Genomic DNA, 14939 nt, shown 5'->3' on the forward strand with positions numbered 1-14939 from the left:
ATTTTCAGGACATTTCTCATGTTCTTGGGAAGAATAGAAAGGAACTTCTTGCTTTGGCAAAAGTACACGGTGATGCCAAAAAAGGTTTGTGATGATGTTGAGAATGAAAATATTCGTTCATTTTAGTTTCGATCTTTAGTCTATTAAGTGCTCATATTTGTAGAAATACATATCTACTTCACAGGGAAAAATTTAAGCATTGTTCTAGGTCAGAGTATAATCTTTAGCTTTCGACTTTTAGGATTGGGAAACCATCAAATATGCCTGGTCGTTGGACTGCAGATTAGGTCATGGTTTGGTAGAGATATTGTCAAGGTGAGCAAAGTGACTATGCATACATATTTGGTACAGTATATGGGGAGCCTTTTTCAATTCTGAGTTGAGTCAGCTTAGACTTTAAGTATTTCCTTGTAAAACTTGGTGCATGCTTCACTAGATGTATTGGATGAGAATGGTGAATTAAACTCGAAAAGATAACATATAAACTCGTAAAAGATGACATGTAAAATATAATTTTATAAGCATAGTACAAAATATTGATTGCCACACTGTACACGAAACGATGCTGAGACTATGGCTATCTATTCAAAAAATAAATAAATCTATGACCATCTACTCTGCCTATGGGTTTGTCTTTACACTCATAAGAGTAGAAAGTGGTCATCACTTGTCTCCAAGGTTTCTCCTCTTCTTCTTTCTCATCTCTAGACATTTTATCGAATCCTGAAACTTTTACGAGTTATAAAAGCATAGGTGCAAGCAAGAAGAAAGGATCCAAATCTTCTCATTCTAGGTTTTACCCTTTTCTTTTCTTTTCTTTGATGTTTATGAATTGCCTCTTCTTTTCTTAGAATCCTTTATCTTATTTCTTGCTTTGTTAACTAAAGATTATCCTTCTTTCCAAGTATCTTCTCTCGTGTGTCATCTCAATGATCTTTTTCAAAATCTCCCTCTTTTTTGTTTCCTATTCTTCAAAATCCTATTTCCCCATTCACACCACTTCCACTTGATTTGCTTACTCCCTTTTGCAATTTAATAAAAAAAATTATTTTTTCCTTCTTTTCCACTTGCTAATTGCACCTCCCTCTTTTTTTTTTTTAAAGAAAGAAATTCCACTTTTCATTTAATCAAAATTTGGAAGTATCACGAACCCCGTAATCAAATAACATAAGCAAGTCATCATCCAAAAGGCAAGAGATTAATGGATAATACATGCCATAAGAGCAGTGATTTCCCGTTAAACGTCATCCGGGCACCAACTTTACAACAATGGTGATGACATTGTGAGCTATAAGAGGCAGTTTCAAGTATTGGATTGCATAGATGAGCCCCATTACCAGTCCCTTCAACAAATTTGTCCTGCCTCCAACTTTTTGAAAACTCCAACCTCTAGGAGCAAGAAACTGATCCTCGTTTAGCATAGCCAATGCATTGGCAAGGAGCAGAAAGCCTTCAAGCAGTGTCCACAAACCCATTCCTGCGAGTTTTCTCGATCTTGATCTTTCTCGGCTAAGAATAATAGTCTGAATCTGAAATTCTGAATAAAGATCGAAAAGGCATAGATCTCAGCAAAGATGAGACAAGATAGTCAAGGATATGCTTCCATTTTCTAAAGATTTCTAATTGCACTTCCCTTAAAAATAGGTGCCTTGCTAGCAAGCCATACGCAAAGACGCATGTTAGCATTTCATTCATTTAAAACACAGGCGGCATTTGTATGTTCTCTCCAATTTCTTACTTCGTGCAGGAATCTTCTCAGCTTGTGTATTGCTTTTTCTGTAGAAAATTCAATCTTGTGATCAATTGGCCCCAAAAATGATGCAAAACAAATTCAGTGGTCCTTTAGACCAGAAATTGGAGAAGCAAGGTTGACCATTGAAGAAAGAAGATTTTTAATTCATTCTGTGATTTTTTTTGAATTATTGAAATATTTTTTATTGGGTTTTAGAAAGCACATGTTTTATGAAAGGTAGGTCCGATTGATGCTTCTAGAGTTTGAATTTTGAATTGAGGAGCTTTACATTGAACTAGAAAGGTTGAGTTAGTCCTTGTTGATTGTTAGAAATAATTTTGTATTTACACTTTATTTCAATAATTTTGTCTTTGCACCTATAGTACTCATTTATAGATGTTGATATATACACCAACTCTCCTGGTTCTGAATATGAGCCAAGCTCTGATCAACCGGTACGGAGCTCGCCCAATAAGGCACTACCTGCTACCGGAGAGGAATGCGAAGTCTCTGACATGGGAACAGACATGAATCAGCATTTTCCAAATTCTAGGACAAATACAACTACGGGTGTCCCATACCATGGGATAAGACAATATATGTGTAAATAAAATACCTTATGACTGAAGTCTGAACTAGATTTAACCTCGAAAATAGAAGCAATAGTGAATTTAAAATAGCACATATAAGACTCACATGTTCAAAATTATGGTTGCAAATATGTGACACTGACAAAAAAAGTATTATAGTTAACTTGAAGAGACTGACATGTTTCAAACATTAAAACATTATAGTTATTCTGACCAACAATAATATTCATGAAGTACACAAATATCTGAGTACGAGTATTAGTATTCGAGCGTGTTTGACACTATACGTTGGGTTTACACAAATATCCGAGTATCATAGGTTACTCTTGATTTCACTAATTTTCAACTTCAAAAACCAAAGTTTTTGAATATATTTCTGAATGGTGAATTTTCAACCCCCACCCACCCACACACACACACTCCTTTTTTTTAATAGATTTCTGAAAGAAGGTGAATTTTCAACCGGTTGTTCATAATTTTCCTATTAACTCTCAGAAAGATGATATGCTTACTTGAAAAGAATTATGAAGTAGATGTATGGAGATGTGGAAGGTATGAAGCTCTAATCCAAATAACTCATTCGGTGGAAGGGGTTTTCACTTTCCATAATATCTTTGAAACTTAAAGACAATCTCTCTTAGGGCCTGTTTGGTTGCAAAAAGAGTGGAAGACGGCTGGGCTCTTGATGGAATATGAAATGCCGGAAGATGTTTGGCTGAATTTGAGCTCAAATTCCATTTGACTACCAGGCATCAAGGGGACATCATTATTACACTTTTTCCTAGGTGGCGCTGATGTGGCGGGAGTTGTCCCCTCTACTAAAATTCCAATTGCAAACCTCCTTTTTGGAGTTTCTTTGTGAGAAAAAGAGTGGAATTTGTTTGTCTTATATAATCATTGCCTTTTTCCTTTCTTTCTCTCTCTTCCACCGCCCATTTTGATAATGACACCCCAAATATTTCCACACTTCTTCTAGCAACCAAACGCCTTACCGTTTTTTCCTTTTGACTACCACTCTTTTCCCCAAGACAAACCTACACAACTTCCATGCTTGTCACCTCCCCCTTTGACTACTTCTCCACTAAAATCCCAGAAACGAAACTGGGCATTAAGGTTTTCATTTCTCCAAAGTTGAATTTTCTCTGAGAGGGAATTGATGCATCCAAAACTCATAGTTAGATGTCCTTCAAACCAAAAATTGGAGAAAGAAGTATAGACATTGAAGGAAGAAATTTTTATTAATTTTGAAAATTTTATTTGAAATTTTAGAGTATTTTTATTAGGTTTTGGAAAGTCCATGATGGGGACCATCGTAGGGCCATATTTTAATTTTTAAGTGTGTTTTAGGTGTCTTTTTAAGTCTTTTATGTTATAGTAGGCGTATTAGAGTATTTTTTCATCAAAATAACTTAAGTTCTTTGAGTTATGGTTGTTTTAAATTGGCCCCACATGTGTATTACAGGATTTTTAAGTAGGAAGCAAGGGGGTATTTTGGTCCAAAAGTATTTGGTTTTCTTTAGGGTTTTAGAACTTTCTAGTTCTCTTCTTTTTTCTTATGTAGTGTAAGCCTTAGGGCACTTTGAAAGGAGAATGCTATGTTATGCTATGGATGAATGAATGAAAAGATTTGAAGTTTTTTTTCCTCTTGTGTGGATGTGATGTCTACTCCTTGCAAAGGTGCGATGCCTTGATCTTCCCTATAGTGCGATACCTAGGAACCCCTTGGTGTGATGCCTTGGTTTTTGGTTGGTGAGATTCCGACCTTCCTTACTATTTCTCGTTCATGTTTCTTCTCCCCCTCCCCCCCTAAAATCAGCCATTCTATAGATCAGCCCCAATCGGACCATCCAACGGCCTGATCAAGGCCAAACTTTGGGGTTTGTTACTTCGTATAGGTTGTTCTCACATTTTCAAAACCCGGAGTAATCCAACGTTTGGATCTGATCCCGAAATTAGATCTGGATCGTCGATTTACGAAAATTACAGATTCTATATTTTCGCCCAGATTTAGGATCGGACAGTCGGATTTGCATCAAAATTGGATATATTCATTCCCATAATATCCCATACCACATATCCAAGAATCAAGTCAATCCAACGGTCGGGTTGCTCCGTACCCGATCTGCTGTTAGACTTTTTGCATAAATTTAGATCCCTCCTATTGCAAATATTCCTTCATCCTCCTCCTACGGACTCGCCCTGCCTCAATTTTGGTATCTAAGCCAAATATTATTTCAACGTTTGATCGTCCTGCATGAGTCCGTATTTTGGAAAAGGTGGGACTATTTGAAGCTTCTGGAGTTTCTACTTGAATCAATGTGGTTTCAGTTGAAAGATTGTTTTATTCAGAGCTGATTTATAGTTGGAGGTAATATAAGGTAAAAAATTATATTTTTAGCGGAGATTGGTTTAGTTTTAAAGATTGAAACTGTGTAGGAAAGGTATAGACTGTTTATTTGATTGTGTCTAGGTAGGGAAGGATTTTGTAGCTAATAACTGTCCATTTATATGGTTAAGTCACTCTTTTTGAATTTTTTGTTAATTAAGAAATTGAAGTTTATGCAAGTGGTTTTATGTTTTCTCTATTGTTGTTTCTTTGTTTATGCAAGTGGTTTATGTTTTCTCTATTGTTATTTCTTTGTGGCAGCACATATCCCTTTCCCCTTCTTGCTTTTTATTGAGATATGTGCTTCTTTTGTTTGAAATTTGTAGTTGTAAGTTTTGTTTAGCACAACAAAATCCCCTTTAAATAACCCCTTTCTTCTTTTTGTATAATCTTTATCTCCCTCCTTTGAGCTTCTCTTTCATTCTTTTTGTAAAAAACCGAGATATCTATAATCTCTCAAATAAGGATCAAACATGATGTACAATAAAATGTCAAGATGAGATGTAAGAAACACAATTACACAAAATAAGAACACGAGATTTACGTGGTTCGGCGGTGTGCCTACGTTCGTGGGAGAATAGTTTCATTATTTCAGTTTGTCACTTGAAGCTTACGTGAAGATCAACTCCACTGTGTACTCTCTTGAGCATAGCTCCACACCTCATCTACACGATGTGCCCACCCCACTCTTTGGGGTGCCTCATCAGTTATCAACAACTGCTGATATTTGCCAAGTGAAAGCGGTGCTTGAACTTGGTCGCCGTAACCGACTTTATCAATATATCTGTTGCATTGTCATCTCCACGTATTTTCTTCTAGTTTGTTGAGGGGTATTTTAGTTTTTACTATTGTTAACTTACCAACCTCTCCAAAAGCTTAAGCTGTTGGAGAAAGGCGTTATTTATCTTTTATACTTTAACACCCCCCGCACGTGTGGCCCACTTGGCAAACACGTGGCACATGTGGTCCCACTTTGGGCCGACCATCGCATGTGTATTTTTGCTATCCGGGAGGCTTGAACTCGAGAACTTTGGCTCTGATACCATGTGAACTTACCAACTTCTACAAAAGCTTAAGCTGTTGGAGAAAGGCGTTATTTATCTTTTATACTTTAACAACTATCTTGTGTAACACACACACACACACACACACACACACACACACACATATATATATATATTGGAAAAAGGTTTCTGAGGTATCGCTCACCGTGAGCAACCCTCTAGATACCCCATTTCCCATGGTTGCTTGAGTCATCCAACCCATTGGTTATGTAGGTTATAGGTAGGATTTGGGTTATGGTTAGGGTTATGGGTTATGGTTATGGTTATGATTAGTGGAGGTTTTCAAATGGATGGCTGCAAATTAAACTCCTATAAATCGAATGGTTAGGATTATGGTATGGAGGTGGTTTCTTAGGGATACCCTATCTATGTGAGGTCCTATAGAATGAATGGGTAGGATGAGTCAAACAACATGCATGTGGTGTTTTATAGAGGGCTGCTCACGGTGAGGTATCGCGCAGAAAATGTTTCCCCTATATATATATATATATATGAGGAAAAAGATTGTGCGCTCGAGCGCACCAAGCTTATGGTGCGCTCGAGGGCCCAATCACATGGGTCCCACATTTTTTGTGGTGATCCAAAACATTCATTTGCAAGGCCCCATCACAGATAGGGTGTGTAACAAAAATCAGCTCTATTGGATCATCCTAACCCCTCCAAAAGTGGAGGGCAAAAATGGGCAGATTTGTGGCAAACGGTGTCTGTCCATTTTGCCCTCCACTTTTGGATGGGTTAGGATGATCCTATGGAGCTGATTTTTTGCACACACCCCATCTATGTAAGGGCCTTTCAAATGAATGCTTTGGATCATCCTAACAAAGTGGGCCCACATGTGATTGGGCCCTCGAGCGCACCATAAGCTTGGTGCGCTCGAGCACACAATCTTTTTCCTCTATATATATGTATATATATGTTTATCATATATTCTTTGAGGTCAGATTCATTGTTTCTCATCTCCCCACATCTGTTTCTTCTCTCACACCTTCTCTTCTTTTTCTTTACCATCAGCATGGTATAAAAGTTCTAGGCTCTTTCTTCCTCCCCTTCATCTTCTTTCTCTTCCTTCCATTTTTCCTTTTTTTTCCCTTTCTCACACTGGCGGGCATCACTGTGGCCGTGTGCCCCGCTGCTGGCCATCGCCGCTGGCTGCTTTGTGGGTCTTCCACTTGTGCAGGGTGTAGCCACTGCCGCCACCGTGGAGTGCCGCCTCTGTAGTTTCTAGCGTCTTTCTTAGCCGTTCTCGCTTACGCCGGACAGCTTCATCTCCTTTGGTTTGATGTTGTAAGTGTTCACCATCAATTGTGGATGCCGTAACTTTCCATGTTACTCTGTCGTCTTTCGTTTATCGCTAGAAGTTTGCATATTCAGCTGACTTGATGTGTTGATCTCTTGGAGTAATGTTGTTTGTTGAAGTTTGTATGATTCGGATACTTGGCATCCTTCATCACCACCCTACTTGTTGAATCAGTTCTATGAAGTGATCCATGTTCTCTTCCTTTGTTGGTTGTCCATAGTTGTGATTGGTGTTTGTGATTATCTAAGAATAGTGTGGTAATGGCTGCCTCCACTGGTTCTTCCTCTATGGAGATTCCGAATATACAGATGACGTCCATCAAGTTAGATGGGTTGAATTACCCACCATGACGTATGGAAGTTGAGACCTTTCTTCTAGCTCGAGGAAAGGTTGAATATATTAAAGGGATCCTCCCAGCGCTGACGAACAGGGTGGGAGGAGGTGGCGCCCCCCCCCCCCCCCTGGATTGGAGGGGGTGGGGTTATTAAATCCCGAAAGTCTGGTGAAAAAATCTCGTATTTTGGTCTCTTGAGAAATTTTCATCCAGCCGGATGTCATTTACAGTCATTTCAGCCGAGATAGATTCTCTTTTAAGTACTTGTTGGATCTTTACATTTTGGGCACACACAAGTGTGTGTGTGTGTGCACGCGTGCGCGTGCGATTTTGGTGTACTTTTTTAGAGGTTTGCCTAAGGAAGGGGTGCTCCTCCCTGGGTTGGAGGGGGTGGGGCCTATAGGAGGGTGTTGAGGACCTAGAGGGAAGGGGGGGACACCAGAGGGGAGTGGGCCTGAAGAACGGGGTGGGAGGAGGTGGGGGATCCCCTGAGCGATTACATCCCCAAATGGGGGAGGGGCTTAGGATGGAGTTCTATTCATTAATGATCTTGTTACTACTCCTTACTTAGCTGTGTTTTCTATTGGACCTGGGTACAAATAGGAAGTGTGGTGTGATACAGTCGTGATGGATGCATGCCACATATTGACAAGGAGAGAATGGCGAAACGAGTGTGATGCAACTCACAAGGTTTTAAATTCATTCTCGGTTTTGGCCACAACGGAAGCAGAAAAGTTTTCAGTTTCGGTTGAAAATTTCGGTAGAAATCCTATAAAGTCACAAAAACCTATATAAACATATCCAAATGATAGAGTTTTAAAATAAAACTTTAGGAAATGCTAGAATAAGTACAAAACTACAAATACATACTTAGAAACCACCACATAAGAAAGGAAGCCATCCATAATAGTTAACAACATCGAACACCTAGTGACGTACACTACCTTGCATGTTTGATAATTCACTACATACGCCATTTCTCTATGGCTTCCAGGTTGTTATTATCTTGATCTGCCACCCTGACAAAATCTTATAAGTTTATACTTTATTATTAACATGTTGCTCTTCCGTGAAAAGTTGTTACTCATTAGAAATTGGGTTAGGAATTTTTACATGCTGTTTTCTTCTGCAGGATTTCCTGGTGCTGGGACTATCACACCAAAGGAAGATTCTCCATTCTCTCCTTCAAGGGTCAAGTATGACAACCATTATTGCAACTTCTTTTGTACATATATCTTTAAATTGATGTCTGTTGGATATTTTGCTCTAACTCTCTTGGATATGCTTGATAAGGCTTGAAGATTTAACTAAAGATGCTCAAGTGGGACGATCACCCTCTAGCTTAACTGCAGGTATGGTGAGCAAGGTTTAGAATTTCGGTTTCAGTTTCGGACATGCCAAAACCGATATTTCGGAAAAAAAATAAATTTAAGAGAAAAATTTTAAAAATTACATTTTCCCGAAATTTCGGCCTAAAATTTGGATTTTGGCTGAAATTTCGGATTTAGGTGATTTCAGTGTCTGTCCCAACCGTAGTCCGAAATTTCAATATTTTGGCCAAAATTTAAAACCATGATAGTGAGAGATATTCTCAATATTGAGTAAGGTTATTTGATTAGCTGATTTATCTTTTCAAATGATTTCATGGGTATAATAGATGTAATATATGCAATCATGCGATTGTTTTGGATCAGATGGAGATTCTGCGGTGTCCAAGGTACGTGGGGTTGGTTGTAACAGTATGAATACTACATCAACAGGTGCGGGCAAAAAGGCATTACACAATTCCCAGTTTAAGGGTGGTTCTGATGGAATCAAAGTGGAAGGCTTGGCAGCGGCTAAAGGTATACACAAGACAAGCTAAAATCTTAATCTTAACTGCTGACCCATTCCTCCTTAGTTTATACATTACAAATTCTTGAAGCTATTGCAAGTTAGTAGTTGTAGAAACATTTTTGTTCTTCGAAATTCATTTGTATGATTAGTGAGTTCTGAACTTTGTAGAAGTTCGGCCCTTTCCCTGGTGTTTATGACCTCGAGTGTATAATTCAGGGGTTCAATCCCCATGTTGCCTAAAAGGAGTTTTGAACTTAATAGTTATAATCAGGAAGTGTTGGTTTAATGCAATATAAAAAGCAACTTATAGTTATTGTTAAAGTATAAAAGATTAAATAACACCATCTCCATAAGCTTAAGCCGTTGGAGTAACTGGTAGTTTCAGAGCAAAGGTCTCGAGTTCAAACCTCTCGGATAGCAAAAATCCACAAGCAACAGTGAAACCCAAAAGAGGGGCCGGGCCACATGTGCCACGTGTAGGCCAACCCTAGAAAGAGGGGCCACACATGTGGGGGAGTGTTAAAGTATAAAAGATTAAATAACATCATCTCCATAAGCTTAAGCTTTTGTAGTAAGTGGTAGTTTCACAGTTATAATCAGTTTTTTTTTATTTTTTTTATGGCACTCTATTGGTATAAGTTGCTTTTTATATTGCATTAAACCAATACTTCCTGATTATAACTATTAAGTTAACAACTTTTTTGTGTGTAACCAATACCAACAGATGACATGTAAAAGGTTACACACTGATTTTTTTTTTTTTTTTTTGAATAGTTACACACTGAATTTGTACTCGCAGTTTGTCACAATTTATAGTTATAATCAGGAACTTAATATAAATTGTGACTAAAACTGCAAGTAGAAATTCAGTGTGTAACCTTTTCACATGTCATCATCTGTTGCACATGAAAAGAAAATGACTCAGAGAGTGCCCCATGATGCTCCTACCTCTCATGTGTGATGCTGAAGGGGTGTGCCTCCTAGATCTCTTGTACAAAGTCTTAAATCAATAAACCAAACAACAGTTGTGTACTCCATCACGCGCTTGATGGTGACACAGGCCCCTAACATATCATAAGCCTTGCCATTCAAATATATATGTATATATATATATGAGAAAAGGGTTCCTGCGCTTGAGTGCAGATAGCTTATCTGCGCTCGAGTGCTGGAAATAGGGGTGGGGCCACATTGGGGGGGTGATCCTAAGCATTCATTTGACAGGCCCCACCATGGATGGGGGGTGTACAAAAAATCAGCACCATTGGATCATCTTAGGGTGTCCATTTGTGAGGGAGAAAATGGACAGATACTGTTTGTCCACAAATCTGCCCATTTTCACCCCACAAATGGACACCCTCTGTTGATCCAATGGAGCTGATTTTTGGCGGACACCCTATCCATGAAAGGGCCCATCAAATGAATGCTTTGGATCCCCCCCCTCTCCCAAATGTGGCCCACCCCTGTTTCTGCATTCGAGCGCAGAAACCCTTTTCTCTGTGTGTGTGTGTGTGTGTCTGAGGAAAATGTTTGTACGCTTGAGCGCACCAACTTATATACGCTCGAGGGTTTAGTGAATGCTCTTATTGGTTGGTTACTGGTGGGCCCGAAGCGCGTGAATGGGGTTGCCGATTTGCGTCTTCCTTTGCCCTTTTCAACCAAAAGGTATCGTCTTATACTCCTCCTAGAAAACGACAAAAACCCTAGAAAAAGGTTCTCCAAACCAGACGAGCTTCTCCTTCTCCTTCTCTCGTTTTTCTTCGGCCAAGAACCCTACGCGACCTTCTCCTTCGCGAGGCGCACGACAATCCTTCAACTTCTCTTCCAGGTTAGTGTTTTTTGTTTTTTTCTTAAAGCTAAGCATCTCCCTGTTGTTAGGGTTTCTGGACCCTAAATCGAGGGTTTTTTTTTCCATTCTTCATGTAACAAATGTGATTTGGGGTTTTTTTTTTCATTGTTCTTCATGTAAAAATGCGACGTTGCAATTTTTTTTCCCATTGTTCTTCATAATGGATTTAGGATGAAATCATTGTTTGGGGGTTTTTCCCCTTGTTTTAGATCTTTGTTCTTCGTAACGGATAAAATCCTTGTTCTTCATAATGGATTAGACCTTCCCTCGTTTTAGGGTACAGAAACCCTAAACCCTCTTCATAATGGAAAAAACCCTTGTTCTTTATAATGGGTATAGAAACCCTAAACCCTCAACTGATAAAATTCCTCGTTTTAAAACAAGGTTCCAAAACAAGGTTCCACATGGTAAGGATTGTTTAGGGTTTCGTGAGAGTTTTCCATTGTTCTTAATGTAACAGATGGATTCGTGTTATTTTCTTTCCTTGCGGTGAGTTAGGGGTTTCTTCCCTTGTTATTTTTTTTCCTTGCGATGAGTTAGGGGTTTTAAAACAAGGTTCTCAAGCGTACAAACATTTTCCTCTCTCTCTCTCTCTCTCTCTATCTATATATATTATATATATATATATATATATATATATCTCAAGCGTACAAACATTTTTCTCTCTCTCTCTCTCTCTCTCTATATATATATATATATATATATATATATATATATATATATATATATATATATAGAGAGAGAGAGAGAGAGAGAGAGAGAGAGAGAGAGAGAGAGAGAGTTCCTGAGGTTAACCTCATATAAGCTTATATGAGGTGGCGCTCACAAAACATAATGCGCCCACTTTGTTTGGATGATCCAAACCATTCATTTGCAAGGCCCCATCATAGATAGGGTGTGTACCAAAAATCAGCTCCATTGGATCATCCTAACCCCGTCAAAAGTGGAGGCAAAAATGGGCAGATTTATGGGCAAAAAGTGTCTATCCATTTTGCCCTCCACTTTTGGATGGGTTAGGATGATCCAATGGAGCTGATTTTTTGTACACACCCTATCTATGATGGGGCCTTTCAAATGAATGCTTTGGATCATCCTAACAATGTGGACCCCTTATGTTTTGTGAGCGCCACCTCATATAAGCTATATGAGGTTAACCTCAGGAACCCTTTTCTCATATATATATAGAAAAGTGTTCCTGCGCAGCTGCTCAGATAAGCTATCTGAGGCTTCAAAAACTCACGTGGTCCCAGGAGTGATCCAAAGCATTCATTTGGAAGGCCCTTCCATGAATACGGTGTGTACCATTTGTGGAGGGAAAAAATGGTCAGAAACAGTGTTTGCCCATTTCCCCCTCCACCTTTGATTGGGTTAGGATTAGGATGATCTTATAGGGCTGATTTTTTGTACACACCCTATCCATGGAAGGGCCTTTCAAATGAATGCTTTGGATCACCCCAAAAATGTGGGCCACATGAGTTTTTGAAGCAACTGCTCAGATAAGTTATCTGAGCAGCTGCCCAGGAACACTATTCTCATATATATATATATATATATATATATATATATATATATATATATATATATATATAGAGAGAGAGAGAGAGAGAGAGAGAGAGAGAGAGAGAGAGAGAGAGAGAGAGAACATTTCCTACACACTTGTGTAGGTAAGTTACCTACACACTAGCTTAAAATACAGTGGGGGCCCACATTGTTTGGGTGATCCAAACAATTCATTTGAATGGTCCTCACATAGATAGGGGATCATCCTAACCATTTAAACTATGGAGGCAAAAAATGGACTAATTTGTGAAGGTTTATACACGTCCATTTCACCTCCACAAATCGTAGGGTTGGGATGATCCTATGGATCTGATTTTTTGTGGACACCCTATCTATGTGAGGACCATTCAAATGAATTGTTTGGATCACCCAAACAATGTGGGACCCCACTGTATTTTAAGCTAGTGTGTAGGTAACTTACCTACACAAGTGTGTAGGAAATGTTCTCTCTCATATATATATATATATAGGGAAAGGTGTGCGTACTCGGTCGAGTAGATAAGCTTATCTACTCGGTCGGGTTAAAAACAGTGGGGGCCCACATTTTTGGGGTGATCCAAACCATTCATTTGAAAGGCCCTTACCTAGATAGGGTGTCCACAAAAAATCAGCCCCATAGGATCATCCTAACCCATGCAACAGTGGAGGGAAAAATGGACAAACACAACTTGTCCACAAATCTGCCCATTTTTCCCTCCACTGTTGGATGGGTTAGGATGATCCTATGCGGCTGATTTTTTGTGGACACCCTATCTAGGTAAGGGCCTTTCAAATGAATGGTTTGGATCACCCCAAAAATGTGGGCCCCCACTGTTTTTAACCCGACCGAGTAGATAAGCTTATCTACTCGACCGAGTACGCACACCTTTCCCATATATATATATATATATATATATATATATATATATATATATATATATATATATATCTAAGCTATAGCTTAGGAACACTTTCCTCTCTCTCTCTCTCTCTCTATATATATATATATATATATATATATATATATATATATATATATATATAGAGAGAGAGAGAGAGAGAGAGAGAGAGAGAGAGAGAGGAAAGTGTTCCTAAGCTATAGCTCAAAAACACATGTGGCCCCACATTTTTTGGGGATCCAAAGCATTCATTTGGAAGGCCTTTCCATGGATAGGGTGTGTACCAAAAATCAGCCATATAGGACCATCCTAACCCTGCCATCTGTTGAGGGAAAAAATGGGCAGAAACATGGACACACAATGTCTGTCCATTTTCCACTCCATCTTTGATTGGGTTAGGATGATCCTATAGGACTGATTTTTGGTACACACCCTATCCGTGGAAGGGCCTTCCAAATGAATGATTTGGATCCCCCAAAAAATGTGGGGCCACATGTGTTTTTGAGCTATAGCTTAGATAAGCTCGGGCCTTCCAAATGATAGCTTAGATAAGCTTATCTGAGATATAGCTGAAAAACACTTGTGGCCCCACATTTTTTGGGGGATCCAAAGCATTCATTTGGAAGGCCCTTCTATGGATAGGGTGTGTACCAAAAATCAGCCCTATAGGATCATCCTAACCCTGCCATCTGTTGAGGGAAAAAATGGGCAGAACATGGACACACAGTGTGTCCATTTTCCACTCCACCTTTGATTGGGTTAGGATGATCCTATAGGGCTGATTTTTGGTACACACCCTATCCATGGAAGGGCCTTCCAAATGAATGCTTTGGATCCCCCAAAAAATGTGGGGCCACATGTGTTTTTGAGCTATAGCTCAGGTAAGCTTATCTGCTATAGCTCAAGAACACTTTCCTCTCTCTCTCTCTCTCTCTATATATATATATATATATATATATATTATGTATATAATATATAGTTTTCGTGTGGGGGAAGAGACAACTCTCTCCTAACCTTTCTCTCATCTCATCTCTTCTTCATTCAATGTAGAAGCTAACATGGTATCAGAGCACAAGGTGGAAGTGATTGTCTCCCTCCCTCCTTGAAGGTACCATACCCTAGATTCCTATCCTCTTCTCTTTCCTCTTTTTTTTTTTTCTCTTTGACTCTCAACCCTAACCCTAACCGACATCCCTCTTTGGGTTTTTCCATAGTCACAAATCCCAACCTCCTTTCTCTTTGGTTTTCCCACCCCAACAACCCTCCCACAACCCTAACCCTGGCCACGCCTCTCCTATCTTTGTTTTTCAACCTCCCACCCTAGCTGCCCCTCGTGTTCATCATCCATCCCTAGCAAACCCTCCTCACACCTCTCCTAACCCTAACCCCCCAATTGTTTCTTTTAAAAACCGTAAA

General features: G+C 39.2%; 1 protein-coding gene across 1 annotated transcript in view; it reads left to right on the top strand.

Annotated features, from left to right (window-relative positions):
- LOC143855938 (transcriptional adapter ADA2-like) overlaps nt 1-14939 on the top strand; it is a 68790-nt gene that overhangs the window by 34047 nt on the left and 19804 nt on the right. Inside the window, exons 6-9 of the mRNA XM_077365985.1 lie at nt 9-84; nt 8536-8599; nt 8697-8755; nt 9098-9247. Coding sequence (XP_077222100.1) covers nt 9-84; nt 8536-8599; nt 8697-8755; nt 9098-9247 — 349 coding nt within the window. The remainder of the gene's footprint in view (nt 1-8; nt 85-8535; nt 8600-8696; nt 8756-9097; nt 9248-14939) is intronic.

This window comes from Tasmannia lanceolata, unplaced genomic scaffold (assembly GCF_043159265.1).
Source record: "Tasmannia lanceolata isolate RefF3 unplaced genomic scaffold, GAP_Taslan_0.1 ptg000003l, whole genome shotgun sequence".
NCBI classification, from domain to species: Eukaryota; Viridiplantae; Streptophyta; class Magnoliopsida; order Canellales; family Winteraceae; genus Tasmannia; species Tasmannia lanceolata.